The sequence below is a fragment of the Chinchilla lanigera genome, unplaced genomic scaffold, assembly GCF_000276665.1.
Source record: "Chinchilla lanigera isolate Chin_1 unplaced genomic scaffold, ChiLan1.0 scaffold00100, whole genome shotgun sequence".
In the NCBI taxonomy this organism is placed as follows: domain Eukaryota; kingdom Metazoa; phylum Chordata; class Mammalia; order Rodentia; family Chinchillidae; genus Chinchilla; species Chinchilla lanigera.
Window position 1 is genome coordinate 3,960,594 of NW_004955501.1, and position 14,654 is coordinate 3,975,247.

Genomic DNA, 14,654 nt, shown 5'->3' on the forward strand with positions numbered 1-14,654 from the left:
TAAATGGCTGGTCGCAGGTCACATGGCCAGCAAACAATGGGGCTGCTACTGGAACACAGCCTGTGCAATATGGGCTGCTCCAAGGAGAGTTCGAGAGTTCTCAGGGATGTCAATACCCCAAAGTGGGGAGGGGTGCACAGGGTTCCATGTGGGTGGCATTTATTAATGGTGGAAATCCAAATTAGGGACAATCACCCACCTGGTGCACCCATACTGCCAAAGGCTAGCGGGCATATGCCCATGTAAACACGCCTCAGACCTACAGCCAAATGCCCTGCTACTGTTGGCTGGGTAGACCTGGCCCTGCTAAAAATAGAGGGCGCTCAGGTCCAACTCCCAGACGGCAGCAGGCAGCTCCCAGCCTCCCCCTCCTCTCTCCCTCCTCCCTTGCTGTCCGGGGAGGAACCCGGCTTCTAGAAGAAATACAGATTTCGAGAGAATTGTTCGCTTGATACCCATTGGGCTCAACCCAAGTTCTGGAACAGTCATAACTGGGGGTAGGTCCTCACCCCAATACACCACCCAGCTGTCTCCTCCAAAGCCCACCCAGGGAATGAGTGCAACTGCGGTGTCTGCACAACCTGCGATTCAGCATGGAGCCCCTTGCTGTCTTTCCTGCCCTGCCCAATATTGGCGGCGCTGTGCAATTTCTATATTGCCCATTGGCTTCTCTCCTGGAGGTCTGCTCCGGAGATCCGGGAACGCCGCACCCCACACTGCGGGGATGAGGCAGCACCCAGCCTGAGCAAGCAGCGCTGTAGAGCCCAGGACCCGCGCTTCAAGCGCCTGGGGCCCGAGGCCAGGGGCGCAGGGAGAGGGCTGGACCGGCCTCTGCGGACTGCAGACCGCGGCCTCGGCGCCGCGCAGGGCTCGGGCCGGGGATTTCCTTTCAAAGGTGACTTAGAGCCGCTCCCTTAGGATAGCGCCCTCCCGGGCGGGCCTTAATGGCGTGTTTGGCAGAGTCAGCGAAACGCGGCGCCCAGCGGCTCGAGGCGGGGGAGCGCCCTCTCCGCGCCCTCGCCTCTCCCGCGCCAGGCCGGGCAGCGGCGCGCGCGGGGCCATTTGCAGCGCAGGCAGCCTCGCGAGCAGCCGCGGCGACCCGGCCGGGAGGGCGGCGGCATCATGGAGCTGAAGAAGGAGAGCAACTCTGTGGCCATCGACATGCTGCTGATCGTGCACTCGGAGAAGAGGCGCGCCGCGCAGGGCGCGCACTCGGACCCCCAGGCGGAGCGCGACGCGCGCCTGCAACGCGGAGGAGGTAACTCGCGCCCGCCGGGTCCTGGGACCCCGGCGCACCCGGCCGTCCTCGCCCCAGGGCGGGCCTGCCCGCCGGGGGGCGCCTCCTGTCCCCCTGAACGAGGTCAGCGATCCCAGCCTTCTCCCCCACCGCTGCCTGTGTCCAAGCGCTTGGCAACAGCGTCTCGCGGCAACGCTTAGAGATTGTCCCAGGTTGACTCTCGTGCAGGCCTTGAGGGTGCTTCCGTCCCGTCCCTCCGAGTGCACTGTTTTCTTCCAGTCTCTCCCTGAAGAGTGCAGATCGAGGTTGGAAAACGCCCCGGAGGAAGAGTCTAGAGCCCCAGGCCGACCCCTGTGTATTGGGGCCTGCTTTCCACAACACCCTTCAACTCAGGTGTGCTCGGGGAATCTGTGCGCAGCCACACCCGTGGTGGCCGTGCACAACTAAAATACTCCGTTTCCCTTTTCTTGAGCTCTCCTCCAGCCTGCTGCAGTCAGAAGGCATGAAAGGGGTGAAAGGAGCACAGACTTGGGTGGGATAGAGTTTGAAATCTGTACTCCACTCTTGAGCTTATCCGTAGATTTTACTTGTCTAGCAGACGTCCTGGGAAGTGAAACTGGTAAAACAGAGACTGATGCTAGAGTGATAGTGTAAGATGGGACCCAGGCCTCTGCTCTCCAGACACACAAGGTGAACAGAGAATAAATGCTTAATAATGAAGGGTAGAGAAGTCTGGGGACTCGGGGGTCCTGTATCTCTGAGGAAGCCCTCTCCAGGACGGATGTGAGGGTATGCCGCTTCTTCAGCAGTGAGGCTGCAGGGCTGGGGAAATAGCTCAGAGGCACAAGCGCCTGCCTAGCGAGCACAAGGTCCTGAGTTCGATTCTCAATACAAAAAAAAGCAGTGACGCCTGATAGTGCCTGCTGGGAAATGACTTCTGCCCCCCACCTCTCTGCCAGAGCTCTTTGGAGCTCCTGCTGCTGCTCTGCCCCTGGCTCCTTTGTCCCCAGACCCGTGTGCACATGGAACATCCACAAAGAAAGGGTCTGTGGATGGCTCTCCCCAACTCCCATACAAGCTGGGGCTGCCCCACAGCTCCTGGGAAGGCTGTCAGAAGAAGGAAATAGCCTGGAGGACCGAGAATGTTGACAAATGCGCCAGTCTTGGGAGGGACTCGGGTCAGGAGTTGCTTAGGTTAGTTGGTTGTTTAGTTTCTCAGAGTAGATGTAGGAAGACAGCAGAGGTCATTAATTTCTTGATAGAAATGAAAATGTTTTTACTACCCACACCCAATCCAGAAGGCTTCCCCTGTGTGTGCTGGGTGAGGCCAAGTTCAAGATCAGCCCAAGGGTCCCCACCTCTGATCCCCTCTGACCACACCTGCCCTAAGGACTCTGACATCAAAGAGAGCAAAGAACACAAAGGAGGACCCAGCCAGTTCCACCCTGAGGGCACATCTCACCTCCGTGACTCCAGAACAAAGCACCTCAGTCTCCACCATGACTCAGCGGAGAAAGCCCCCACCCCTACCTGATAGGTGCTGTTGTTCCTACAAATATTTCCATGCTGGAGGTTTCTCAGAGATATGTCGCCTATTCACACTCAGACAGTTCTGTCATGGCCTCTGACGGCTGCTGGGCCATGATAATCTGAGACCTCAGGCTAAGCCAGCTTCAAGACCCACTCCTCAGGACACAAGCTGGGGCGAGAAAACACGGAGCTGGGCTAGCTTGTTTGAAGGCCTCCCTTGGATGTGCAACATCCAAACAAATTCCTGCCTGTTCCTAGCCATCCTTTCTGTGTGCTGGGTCCCCCAGTGGGGAACAGCTCTTCCATGGCTCTGCAAAGAAAAGAGCGAAGTTCAACAGTTTTTCCTCACAAAGCAGACACTGTGGTGTTAGAGCAGGAAGGATCAGGAGGCCTAGAAAGCAAGGAAAGGGCAGTCAGGCTGGTCGCCAGGGATCTGAGCTGCAAAGCTCTCTCCTTCCCTCTGTGGTGCTAGCACTTTCCCAGCTATTTCCTTAGAGCAGCACTTCTCAAAAAACGTTCTTTAGAGAGGAGAATTCCTATCTTCCTGCAGCAACAGAGGAGGAAGCCAAGAACTGCCTGCACCAAATCTCTAGGTTTTATCTCCAAAATTTATGGGACTCATGCATTCTACCACATGAGTATATCAGCCAGGGTTTCAAGTGGAAAGGTGAGGCAACCTTCCAGGCCACCACGGTGGACTAGACACTCTTCCCACACCAGGGACTCACTTTTATTGCAGTGGCTCCTGCTGCCAGAACATAGGTCAGCTCATTCAGGAACTCAGTCTTGCAGTTACTGCTTCTAGCTGCTGCCAAGGAACTCCCTTGCCCTTCCCCATTGCGTCATCCTCAGACTTGGCTACAGGCGCATCTGCTTGGCCATGCCTAGGCCACACATGTACACGCTTTAGCTGCAAGGGAGGCCAGGAGGGCAGGCCACTGCCACTTTCCACTCCCATCAGGATACGCAGGCTTTACCCACCCTTCTCACTCACATCAGGACTCTATGGGGGAAGGAGAGGTTGGGGTTGGGAGAGGGTACAGCACACCTAGAAATAGGCAGGAGAATGGATATGGAACATCTTCTAAAATAACACTTTCATATTTATCCGATGAAGGTGTGGGATGTATTGCAAAAATTCTCCCTGGATAATTCTGACAATCAACCTCACCTCCAGTGAAAACTGCTTTTTAACACTTTTAAAAAATGTTTTAAATTTTAAGAGTTGCGCTTTTGTCCCCAAAACCATCGCATTCAAGGGCAGCTTTCCTTGGATCCCAAGAGAACCAAGTTCCACCAGTCCTGCTTTAACTCAGATGGGCCTGTAGCTGATGCGTGACTCACTTGCCCTGGGCCTCCCACCACAGAAAGCCTCACACCAGCCATCCTTGTCTCTCACAGGCCTCCAGGGTGTCGGAAACGGGATCCGGAAATGGCAGAAATTAGAAGGAACTGACCATCATGGTAAATTCTCTTTTTCTTTCTATTTTCTTTTCAAACTTTGGAATTCAATATATTGAAAAATAACTGTGGGCTTTCAGGTCTGAAACCCCCTGCCACCTCATGGTAGCTGTCTATCTTCTTTCTTTTCCATCTTTTCTCCTCAAATAAACTGTCTTTTTTTGAAAGCAAGGGAGAGAGAGAAGAAAGAAAGAAAGAAAGAAAGAAAGAAAGAAAGAAAGAAAGAAAGAAGGAAAGAAAGAAGGAAAGAAAGAAGGAAAGAAAAAGAAAGAAAGAAAGAAAGAAAGAAAGAAAGAAAGAAAGAAAGAAAGAAAGAAAAAACTAGAAGAAGAGCTTGCATTCATTTAAAGACTAGCCTTTAGACATTTAAGCACTGAGCAAAAGGTGGCTACTGTGACCCAGACCTTTCCAGGGCTACTGTGACCCTGGAAATTTTCCCTGGCATCAGGGACCCTACTATGCTGGAGGCTGTTGCTGACTATAGCAGGCCTTACTCTGTGCCCTTCAGAGATTAATTAGGCCAGCCTCCTTTAGCAGTGCACATGACGGACATGTGAGCACTCCAGTAAGAATCAGATCTCCACAACCACAGCCCCATTTAGAATCCCCCACCGACTCCAGCCAGGTAACCCTGGAAGCTAATGGCAGGATTGTCAATGCCAGTCTGAAGGTGCATGCTACAGGACCCTCACCGAATGGGAAATGAGACTACACTTGAATAAGACCAAGTATCTATGCTGTACCATCCTTTCAACAGTAATACAAGGAAGGAGGAAGTTCCAAAGTAAATTCATCCATTCATTCCTGCAACAAATACCTTTAGTGCTTTCTTTGTACCAGGCACCATTTTAAATGTGGGAGATGAAAAGGGGAAGAAGACAGTCAAGAACCCCTGTTCTGGCACCACATTAAAATGAATGCAATTATAGCAACATTTCCTTAAGTGGAGTTTCAAAATCCTGGCAGGGAAGAGCCCTCCTGTGTACTCTGTCCTGATCACGAATAAGACTCAATTTTAAGACAAGTCACCTGTCCCCTACCAGGAGACCACCCCTCTCTGTCCTGGGTATGCATGGGTGCAATGGCTTACTTGCCCTTGTTACCGGGATTGTCAGTTGCTAGACATGCCTGTTTTAACTTGACTGAGGCAGACACTGTAGCTAACATAGCTGATGTGGGTTAGTGAGAATTATAATAAGAATCAGACTTCCAGAAACCAGACAGCCACAGAAATAGCCATGCATGGCATTCAAGCTACACCAGTGTGTGGGTAGGTGAGTGGGCAAACCAAGCCATGGGTGGGCACCAAGAGGCACTGTCTCCTTGTTTATTGTAGCTCTCTCCTACCCTGCCTGAGCCATCTGACTCTCATGTTTGGGCTCTCTGGGAAGTATTGAAATATTTTGCATTTGCCCTATTTTTTCCATCTTCCAGGTTCCTGATTTGGGGAGGAGGGAAGGTTAGTGGGATGATATTGTTTAAAAAATGCTACATGATGCAATAACTATTACAAGTTCAGTACAAGACTCTCATCAAAGACACAAAGTGTGTTTTAGTATGATATGTCAGTCTATAAAGAGAATGATTAAAGTAGTTCTTGCTAAACTGCCCGAAAAACTGAGAACTTGGGTAAATGCAAGACTAGGGAGAGGCTCTACAGAGGTCTTGAATTCAGATAAGATGATTCTGCTATTCTACCAATATATGTAGTTTAAAGTAAAATTTTATTTTTTTTATGGAATGTTTACATGCATCCAGAAATTAGAATTTTTCTCATGCTAAAACTCAGTTCACAGACATGGAAGCTGATTCTTTTGCAAACTTGCCTTGTTTGTACCGAAGGCAGCTAGCCAGCAGGCTGCCCAGCCTGAGCAACTGCATTGCTTTCATCTCAGAAGGAAGCAGCTGATGGCATGTGCTGGTAGAGTGTGTGCGCAAATGTGGCTGAATATGGCGTTGGTCCACTGGGGCACATTTTCCCCCTGTTGCTGCCCTGTACACTCCCTGGGCTTGGGTGTTGGTGGGGGAGGGGGACTGGAATGCTCCAAACTTTTGGAAGCAGCAGGTGTTTGGGCTGAGTCGTGTGTCGTCCCCCCCCCCCCACACACACACCCAGCAACGGGCTTCCCCTGTGGTGATTGGCTGCTTTCCTTGGTCCTGGCCAAAGTCTGCCTAGCAGCACCGGGTCTGATGCCCTAGAGCTAGAGGGAAACCAATTGTGCAGCTCTGACTATAAATACCCTGCAGAAGCTATGCCAGCCAATCACCCTCCTTGAGGATTCCCTTTACGGATCCTGTTTCCTCCTGGAGATGCGGCCAGCTGTGCCCACAGGAGGCAGCCTCCTGTCCTCGCCTGAGTCTGACCCGGGGCTGCAGCCCAGAATGCCACCTCACCCTCCATTGGCACACAGAATGGAGCTGGCCTCACCAACTAGGGGCCTCAGGGGCCTGCCTGAGTCTGTTGCTAGGAGGTTAGAGCAGGCAGGCTTCTCTAGGACAAGACACTGGATGGATCACAAGTTCAGCCCAGCTCCATCCCTCAACCACCCGCCCTGGCTGGCTTCTGCTTGGGCCCAGGCACAGGAAGCGCTGAGTGGCTGATTGATTGGCTGAACACAGGGACTCATCGGAATAGAACCTATCTGGGCCATTGTCCTAAAGGCATGCTGATTCCCAGACTGAGGCAGTGGTCTCAGTGGTCACTTCCAGTGGTAGACCTCCTGCAGGGCAGCTGAAGACCAGAGGCAGATGCTGCAGGCCAGGGTGGCAGGGTGGCAGAACCTGGTGCTGTCACATCTGGGCCTTCCTGAGCCACTCTTCCATCCCTCTGAAACAGGTATTTAAGGGCAGCCTCAATAAAACCAGGTTCCAGCCACAGCAGCAGCTATAAAGACCAGATAAAGTAAAGCTCATGCTTTGGATAGGAAGGAAGGGAAGGGAAGCCTAAGGTTTCCTCTCAGTGATCTATGGCAGGAGCTGGGCCTCTCTCTACAGCAGCCTGACCCACTCAGCATGGAGGACAGCTCTGTCCCAAACACAGAAATGTTCATGACGTGGGGAAAGAATTTGCACTTGGTAGGTATCCCACAATATTTGTGAAACTGAACCAAAGTGTACATCCTCCCAAACCCAAGACTAGAGTAAGAGGCAAAGTCCCACCACCCTGTCCCTGTTCTTCTCAGAGGGAAGCAGAGGCTAAGCTAGGACACTTGGGGTAGTTCCCTCCATGGAAAAGCATGAAGACAGAGAGGCACGCAGGCATGGGAGAGCGCTTTGGAAACTGGGGGTGCCAAACTCAGGACTTCAGGTCCACAGACCCTGGGAGGCGTCACCAGCTTCTCCTGTGAAGCCCAGCCTTTGCCGGCTGCTGCTGGGAGGTGTATGGGGGTACGTGCACATGGGCTCACAGACACTGGCCACCCTATGCAAGTGTGTAACTGAGCTGGTTTACAGGGTATTATATGATGGTCATGTGCACACAGGTGTGCACGTGGCTCTGCACGTGCTTAGGCCAGGCCTTTGCATGTGCTCGGCCCCTGCCAGCCTGCCTTTCTGCAGATGCACACAGCTCCCTTTTCTGCTCAGGGAAAATTCCACCATGGTCCCAGTGGTCACTGCAGGCCTCCCTGTCTTCCTTAAATAGGAAACCTGGCAGAGAAGCAGCACCCTCAGCAGCCCCAGGTCATCACTTCCTATGACAACCAAGGTAAGTGATTCTCTGCTAGCTGTGACCTCTCCTGTGGCCATGTGCCTGGGTCTGCCAGCCCAGCCAGAGATGGCCCGGGGTGTGGAGTTCAGGCTGGGAGGGGTAGGTTCTCCTGCCTTGTGGAGGTTGGAATATCCTTTTTCTCTCCCTGTATGCCACAGCAAGCATTGAACGGCTCTGTGGTCCAAGTCTGCCTTTCACTTGCATCAAGAAATGAAATCCTTGGGCCATGGAGCCCCAGCATCGTCATCATCGCCATCGTTGTCATCACTATACTGAATATTTATTGAGTGCTAACTATGTGCCAAGTGTTCTGCCAAGCCATTTACACAGTTATTCTTGTGTACATTAAGCTTCACAGCAATCCTGTTTGATAGATACTCTCACTGTCCTTATTATTTATACATAAGTAAACTGAGGCTTGCAAAGGCCGTCATGTATCCAAGATCACATGGCCAGCAAGAGTCAGCTGGCACTCTGATCCCTCTCCCAGAAAGGCTTCAGATCTTAATCTCCACCTGGCTCGGTTTCTGCAGCTACCCTGGAAACCGTCTCCCCCTGCTGGCTCACGGTGTCTAAGTCCTCTTTTGTCCCAGTCACAGCAGGTCCTTGGCCTTGCCTCCAGAGACTGAGCCTTGCTGGGGCGCTCCACACACAGCTGAGTCCGCTGCAGCAGGGCGCAGTGCTAGGGCCCTTCCTTGGGAATCTTCACTGTCCCAGGACAAGCTGTGAGGGGTAGAGGAGGACCAGCCAGGGCCTCACCAGGCTGACTGCAGTTGACTGATCTGTGAACATGACACTGCTGCAGGGAAGGCCTGGTTAGAGACTCCAGTGCCTGCCTGCCATGTTGCATTATGTATCCATAATGCAACTACTTTGTATTAGAAACTCCAACCCGGTGTCTGAGGGCTGTGATAGGTCCAGCTCTAAGAATTACCATCATTACTCTCGGCGCTGATGTCCTAACCCACAAGCAGTCATCTGATCAAATCAAGGGGGCAAGAAGGCATCTGATCAATCAATAGGCTCCTTCAGAAGCAGAAAGTTTTGGGGACTCACAGCCACTCAGAGGATTGCTCTCTGAAATGTTGGCGACCCAGTATCTCTGCAAGACATTGTCCCGTAGTGAGAAAAGGCCAAGCAACCCAGGACATTAGCAAGAGGGAGCCAGCTCTCACAGTCTGGATGCATCAATGTCCCTTGAGGCTACAGTTCCTGGGAATACAGCTCCTGCACAGGTGAGACCACTGACCTCAGAGATACCTCGCTAGAAGAGGGTGGGTGAGCCACCACTTATCCCACTTAGTGAACAAAGCAAAAGCTCCTGCCTTTGTGGACCTGGTATCCTAGTGAGGAGAGGCAGTAATCCCAACAAGGAAAATACAATGGGTCAGATAAGGCTGAAGGAGATAATAAAGCAGGAATGAGGATAGGGAGTGAGGGGGTGTGCCGAGTTATATATTGGAATTCTGCAGTTGCTATAGCAAATTTCCACAAACCTCAAAGCTTAAAATAATATAGACTTACCCTCTTACACTTCCAGAACCTTCCAGAAGCTTCTAGCTAATGTCAAAGTATAAGCCAGGTTGGCTCCTTTTGGAGACTCCAGCAGAGAATCCACCCCTCCCCTCTTTCTGCTTCTATTGACTGCTAGAATCCCTTCCCTTAGGGCTGTTATTCCAGCCCCTGCTTCCATGACCACATTGCCTTCTCTCCTTTTCAGTAGTCAAATCTCCCTTTGTCTCCCTCTCCTAAGGCGGTTGCATTTAGGCCCATACCAGATAATTCGAAATAATCTCACCATCTCCAAATCCTTAACATAGCCATATCTGCAAAGTGGTAGCTCTCACAGGTTCCAGAAACTCTGACATGGGTGTACTCAAAAGCCATTATTCAACCTTCCGTGAGGGCCCATGCAAAATCAAGTAACCACTGAGTATAACTCAGTGGTTGAGCACTTGCCTAGCATGCATGAGGCTCTGGGTGTGATCTTAGGCTTGAGAGAAAGAAGAGAAGAAAAGCCTCACTGAGGAGGTGTCATCTGAGCAGTGGAGAAGGTAAGGGGAGGAGAAACCATGGAACACCTGGGAAGAGCTATCTGCAGAAACAGCAAGAAGTGTGAGGCCCAAGCAGGAGTGTGGAGTGTATCAGACATGTTCAGGGAGCAGGGACTCTGTCAGGAAGGGGAGGGAGGGATATGCAGAGGGTGGGGGACAAAGATGAGTCATCAGAAAGGCCATGGGGCAGGATTTGCAGGGTCTAAGGGCTCCTCTTCATGTCCCAGTTATAAATGTGGCAGCGTGTTACAAAAAGAGCTAAAGAACACCTAAGTCAATGATGCCAAGTATCTAACATGAGCTCCAAAGCTCCTGAACACGGATATGTACCTACACATGCATGTGTGCTCACACACGCTCACACTCACGCGCATGCACATGCCTGACAGTCTTTGTTAATTGATCAGTGCTCCAGGCAGCCACTTCCAATCAGTTGGAGTTACTTAACAATGGGAAACCTGTTTGCCATCCCTGCCTTAGGTATTCTGAGCAAATTAGACCTTTACACAAGTCCTGATTGAAACCTGAAAAGAATATGTCAGGTGGGAGAAATCTCCCACAAGGTGAAGGCAGGCCCACGGCAGTACACAACAACGTGTTTGGGCTTGCCAAGGGCATTTCTGCTTCTGAGAAGGCAGGGAAAAAAGAAGGTAAGCAGGTAGGATTTAGGAAAAGCATTTGGGAGCCACTTCATGGGGCAGTGAGAATCCTTCACATGCTTGCACTAAGACTGCCAAAGCTGCAGTTTCAGAAATGCTATCTGGATGAGAGCTGGTAAGCGAGGGAGAGATGACACGAGAGAGGGCAGCCTGGCCACCTGACGTCCCAGGAAGTGCCTCCGTCACACTTGGTGTGATAGTTAATGGTCAAGATCAGTGAGATGGCGTTTAGGTATGACTGTGAATTTTGCTCCAAATGCTGACTTTCTATAATTGGAAGTTGGTCAAATTAACATTTTTCTTAAATTAAGAGTTTTATTTGTTATAAGAATGTCAGAGTCGGCACACTCTGCTCAGGTAGGAAGCATGATTTACTGATGAAAGCTACTCAGCTTGAGACAGCATGCCCACCCCAAACCCAGTTCTTGGAGCTGGAGAAACCTCCCAGAAGTTCCTTGGTGCATCTGTTAGGGAAAGCAGAACTTATGCTCCGCACTGGGCAGGAAGGCCAAGGCTTTCTTCCTCTCCTCGAGGTGTTGCTGAGCAGCAGCACAGCTCTGGAGAAGAGCCAGGACATGAGACTCTGGAGAACTTGGACGCTGGTCCCTGTCCAAGAGGAAGAACTACAAAAAAGAGAGGGAGACTGGAAGTGGTGACTGAGCGTATTAGACCTTTAGACAAACCCCGGCTGAAACCTGCAGAGACCTGGAGAGAGTATGCTAGTGAACAGTGGGACGCCCAGTATGAAACTGTCTCATTTCAGCCCTGGGAGGGCATTTCCAGTGCTTTGTTTTTCGGCTCGATCATTCTTTGGCAGAGAGACATGGCTGACCTGGGAGTGGCTGGAAGTACCTGGACGTGATGAGAAGGTTGGGAGCGAGTTTTGTTGCTGGACCCTCCATCCACGATATGTTCACTTTCACAGCTCCTGAGACCTGTAGAGAATGATGCAGTACAGCACTTTCCAAGCTGGGTTTGACAACGTAATATTGGGTCAAACAGAGTTTTGCTGCAAAACTCCTCAGAACACTGTGAGTTGGGACCCACAAGAGTGGAGAGTGAGCATGTTTCTCCATTCACCTTTCACAAGGCATCTTGTAGCCACGAATCACTTGGTGCTCACTTTGAAAAACATCTCAGAGTGTTTCGGGTGGAAAAAGTGAAAAAGCAGAGAACAGGCCCATGCCTCGTGCACCAGGGGAAGACACACAGTGGGCACGTGCTGCTCAGGGGGCATCACCTGACCCTATGACCAGAACGGAGTTTGAACTCTGAATTAGTGTCTTTATTATGAAATCACAAGGCTGAAATTCTGACAGTGAATACACTAGAAACTACACTTCAAAAATGAGTGTTAATTCCAGCACTGGGAGGCTGAGGCAGGAAGATGTCAAGTTAAAGCCCAGCCTGGGCAACTCAGATTTGAGACAGGGAAACCCTGTCTCAAAATAAAAAGTAAAAATAACAAGAGCTAGAATGTAGCTCAGCAAAAAGACAATGGGTTTTATTCTTTGCGGCAAATAAAAAAGATTAACCCCTTCAATGCAGTACCCCATGTTTGTTAACTGTTTTGGGAACTGGCCTTTTTGGTATGCCGAGCAAGTTTCTGAACTACACCAGAATATCAATATTGCTTTTCCAATAAAATAATTGCAACACATTTAGCAGACAAAGTGTTAATAAAAGGAGCTTTTACAAAATCTGTAAGAAAAACATAATAAATCAATAGGAAAATTGTCAATTTATAAAATAGGAATTTAAATGGCAAATAAATATAGGAAAACAATATTACACTAAAAACTAAATGCACAAAAACAGAGATATTGTTATTCATTGATAAAATGTAAATAATTGATAAAGCAAATGTCAGTATCAGTAACCTGTTTTTGCATTATGCACCATCAGAAATTCATCTGCTGAAAACAATGAGAATTCACTTAGCTTGCAAGTGTGCAGGTTGCTGCGTTGTTCTCCAAGGAACCATACCCAGCTGGTTGCAGCTCTTGGCTGGGCTTGTGCATGTGTTGGCTGTCAGCTGCTGAGCTAGCTGGAGACCAGCTGGTCCTGGAGAGCCTCACCTGAAAGGCTGTGCTGCACTCCATGCATTGTCTCATCCACAACCCGGCCCACCCACAGGGCAGTTGTGGCGGGGATCCCAAGAATGAGAGCCAGAGCTGCAACATCTCTTGACAACAAGGCTCAGGGCTTATGTAACAGCCCTTCTGCCACATGCTAATTGGCCAAAGTAAGGCACAAATGCAGTCTAAATTCAAGGAGTGAAACAGAAGGCCTTTCACTGGGCAGAAGGACAAAATACTGTGGCCAATTTTGCAATCACCCAGAGTAAGAATGAAGAAAATGGGAGTTCTGTTGCATTGCTGGTAGGACTATAAACCAATAAAAGGGCTCATAGGAAAAGTTTGCCAAAATCTTATAAACTAAAAAAAGTCTTCATGCTCTTTCATACATATATATTTACTCAAAGGATTGAAAAGTGTTAAATATACCTGTATCAGAGACAGTTACAGACCCGAGGATGGGAATAAGGGAGGAGGAGGGAAGTGTAAAGCAGGATAATCAGGGGATGGATATGATCCAAATATGTTATATGCAGGTAGGCGAACACTACTCTGAAACCCATTATTGTGTAAAATTAAGGCACCTTTTAAAATGTATTTTAAATTTTTAAAAATAAAATTTTTAAAATTCAGAGCAAAGAAGAAAGAGTCCCGCATCAGAATGTTCATCACATTGTTTATAATAACAAAATACTTAACAAAAAGAGAATGGGTGAATGAATCATAAAATCATAAAAGCTGTCATAAAATAGAATATTATGCATCCATTTAAAATAATGACATACAACTATATTCACCAACACTTGAAGACGTCAACAAAGAAAGCAGATTACAAATAGCATATTTACTGTCATCCTGCTTTTGGATTTTTAAATGTAGAAATTAAGTCTGAAATGATTTTTACCTCCTTTGTGTCTTTCTGTACTATACAAATTTTTGTTTTTGTTTTAATTCGGCTTGAGTTTTTGTTTTAATGTGGTTAGTATTTTTATTTTTAATTGACACTTAAAAATCAATTTTGTGGTATGTCATGTACTCCTGACTTTTAATGCATGCAAAGATTTATATAATAATCTCCATACTCAGGATAATGAACAGCTCTACTTCCCCAAAATCCCCTGGCCCAGATCTAATCTGCCCATAGTCCTTAAGAGTTCCTTTGTATTGTTTAGAAGGATTTCTTAGTATTACTGTACCACCAGTATTACTGTACCACTAGTATTAGTATTACTATTACTGTACCACTATTTATCCAGTCTTTCACTGGAGGACATTTAGGTTGTTTCCAGTTAGGGGTAAAATAAGTGGGGCTGCTATAAACGTTTATGTACAGGTTTTTGTGTGAACATAACTTTTCATTTCTCTGGATTAAATGCCTAAGAATATTGTTGTTGAGTTTTTTGCTAAGTATATGTTTTGTCTTGTAAGACACTGCCAGCCCAGCACTTCTATTGCCAGCTCCTCAAGAAGCTGAGGCTGGAGGATCACTTAAACCCATGAATTCCAAGTCAGCCTGGACAATATAATAAGACCTATCTCAAAAAAAAGGAGAAGCAAAAAATTGCCCAGCTATTTTCCAGAGTAGTTGTTCCATTTTCTAATCCTGCCAGGAATATATGAGATCCAGTTTCTCTATATTTTTGTCAGCATACAATATTATCATTATTTTTCAATTATATTAATTGCTCTTCTAATGAATGTAATATCCCATTGTGGTTTCAGTTTGCCTTTTCCTAATGGCTAATGATGCTAAATATCTTTTCAAGGGCTTATTTCCCATCCGGAATCTCTTCTTTAGTGAAATGTATGCTCCTTTGCCCTTTCCCAATCATTGCCTTTGCATGTTTGTAAAAATCGTCCATAATCATGTTGGTCGGTCGCACTGCTCTGTTACCTGTGCTCTTGTCAATATCACAGGATTGTAAT

At 48.6% G+C, this 14,654-nt stretch overlaps 1 protein-coding gene across 2 annotated transcripts in view; it reads left to right on the forward strand.

Moving 5' to 3' along the window:
* Positions 1–1,009: 1,009 nt before the first annotated feature.
* Ky (kyphoscoliosis peptidase) overlaps positions 1,010–14,654 on the forward strand; it is a 43,493-nt gene continuing 29,848 nt past the window's right edge. The window contains exons 1-3 of one of the 2 annotated variants that reach the window (XM_005406786.2): positions 1,010–1,258; positions 4,169–4,231; positions 7,872–7,934. In XM_005406786.2, the coding sequence (XP_005406843.1) occupies positions 1,123–1,258; positions 4,169–4,231; positions 7,872–7,934 (262 nt within the window). In that variant the 5' untranslated portion in view covers positions 1,010–1,122. Of the gene's footprint in view, positions 1,259–1,473; positions 1,631–4,168; positions 4,232–7,871; positions 7,935–14,654 lie in introns of those variants that run through there. The other variant, XM_013505809.1, reaches the window with a different exon arrangement.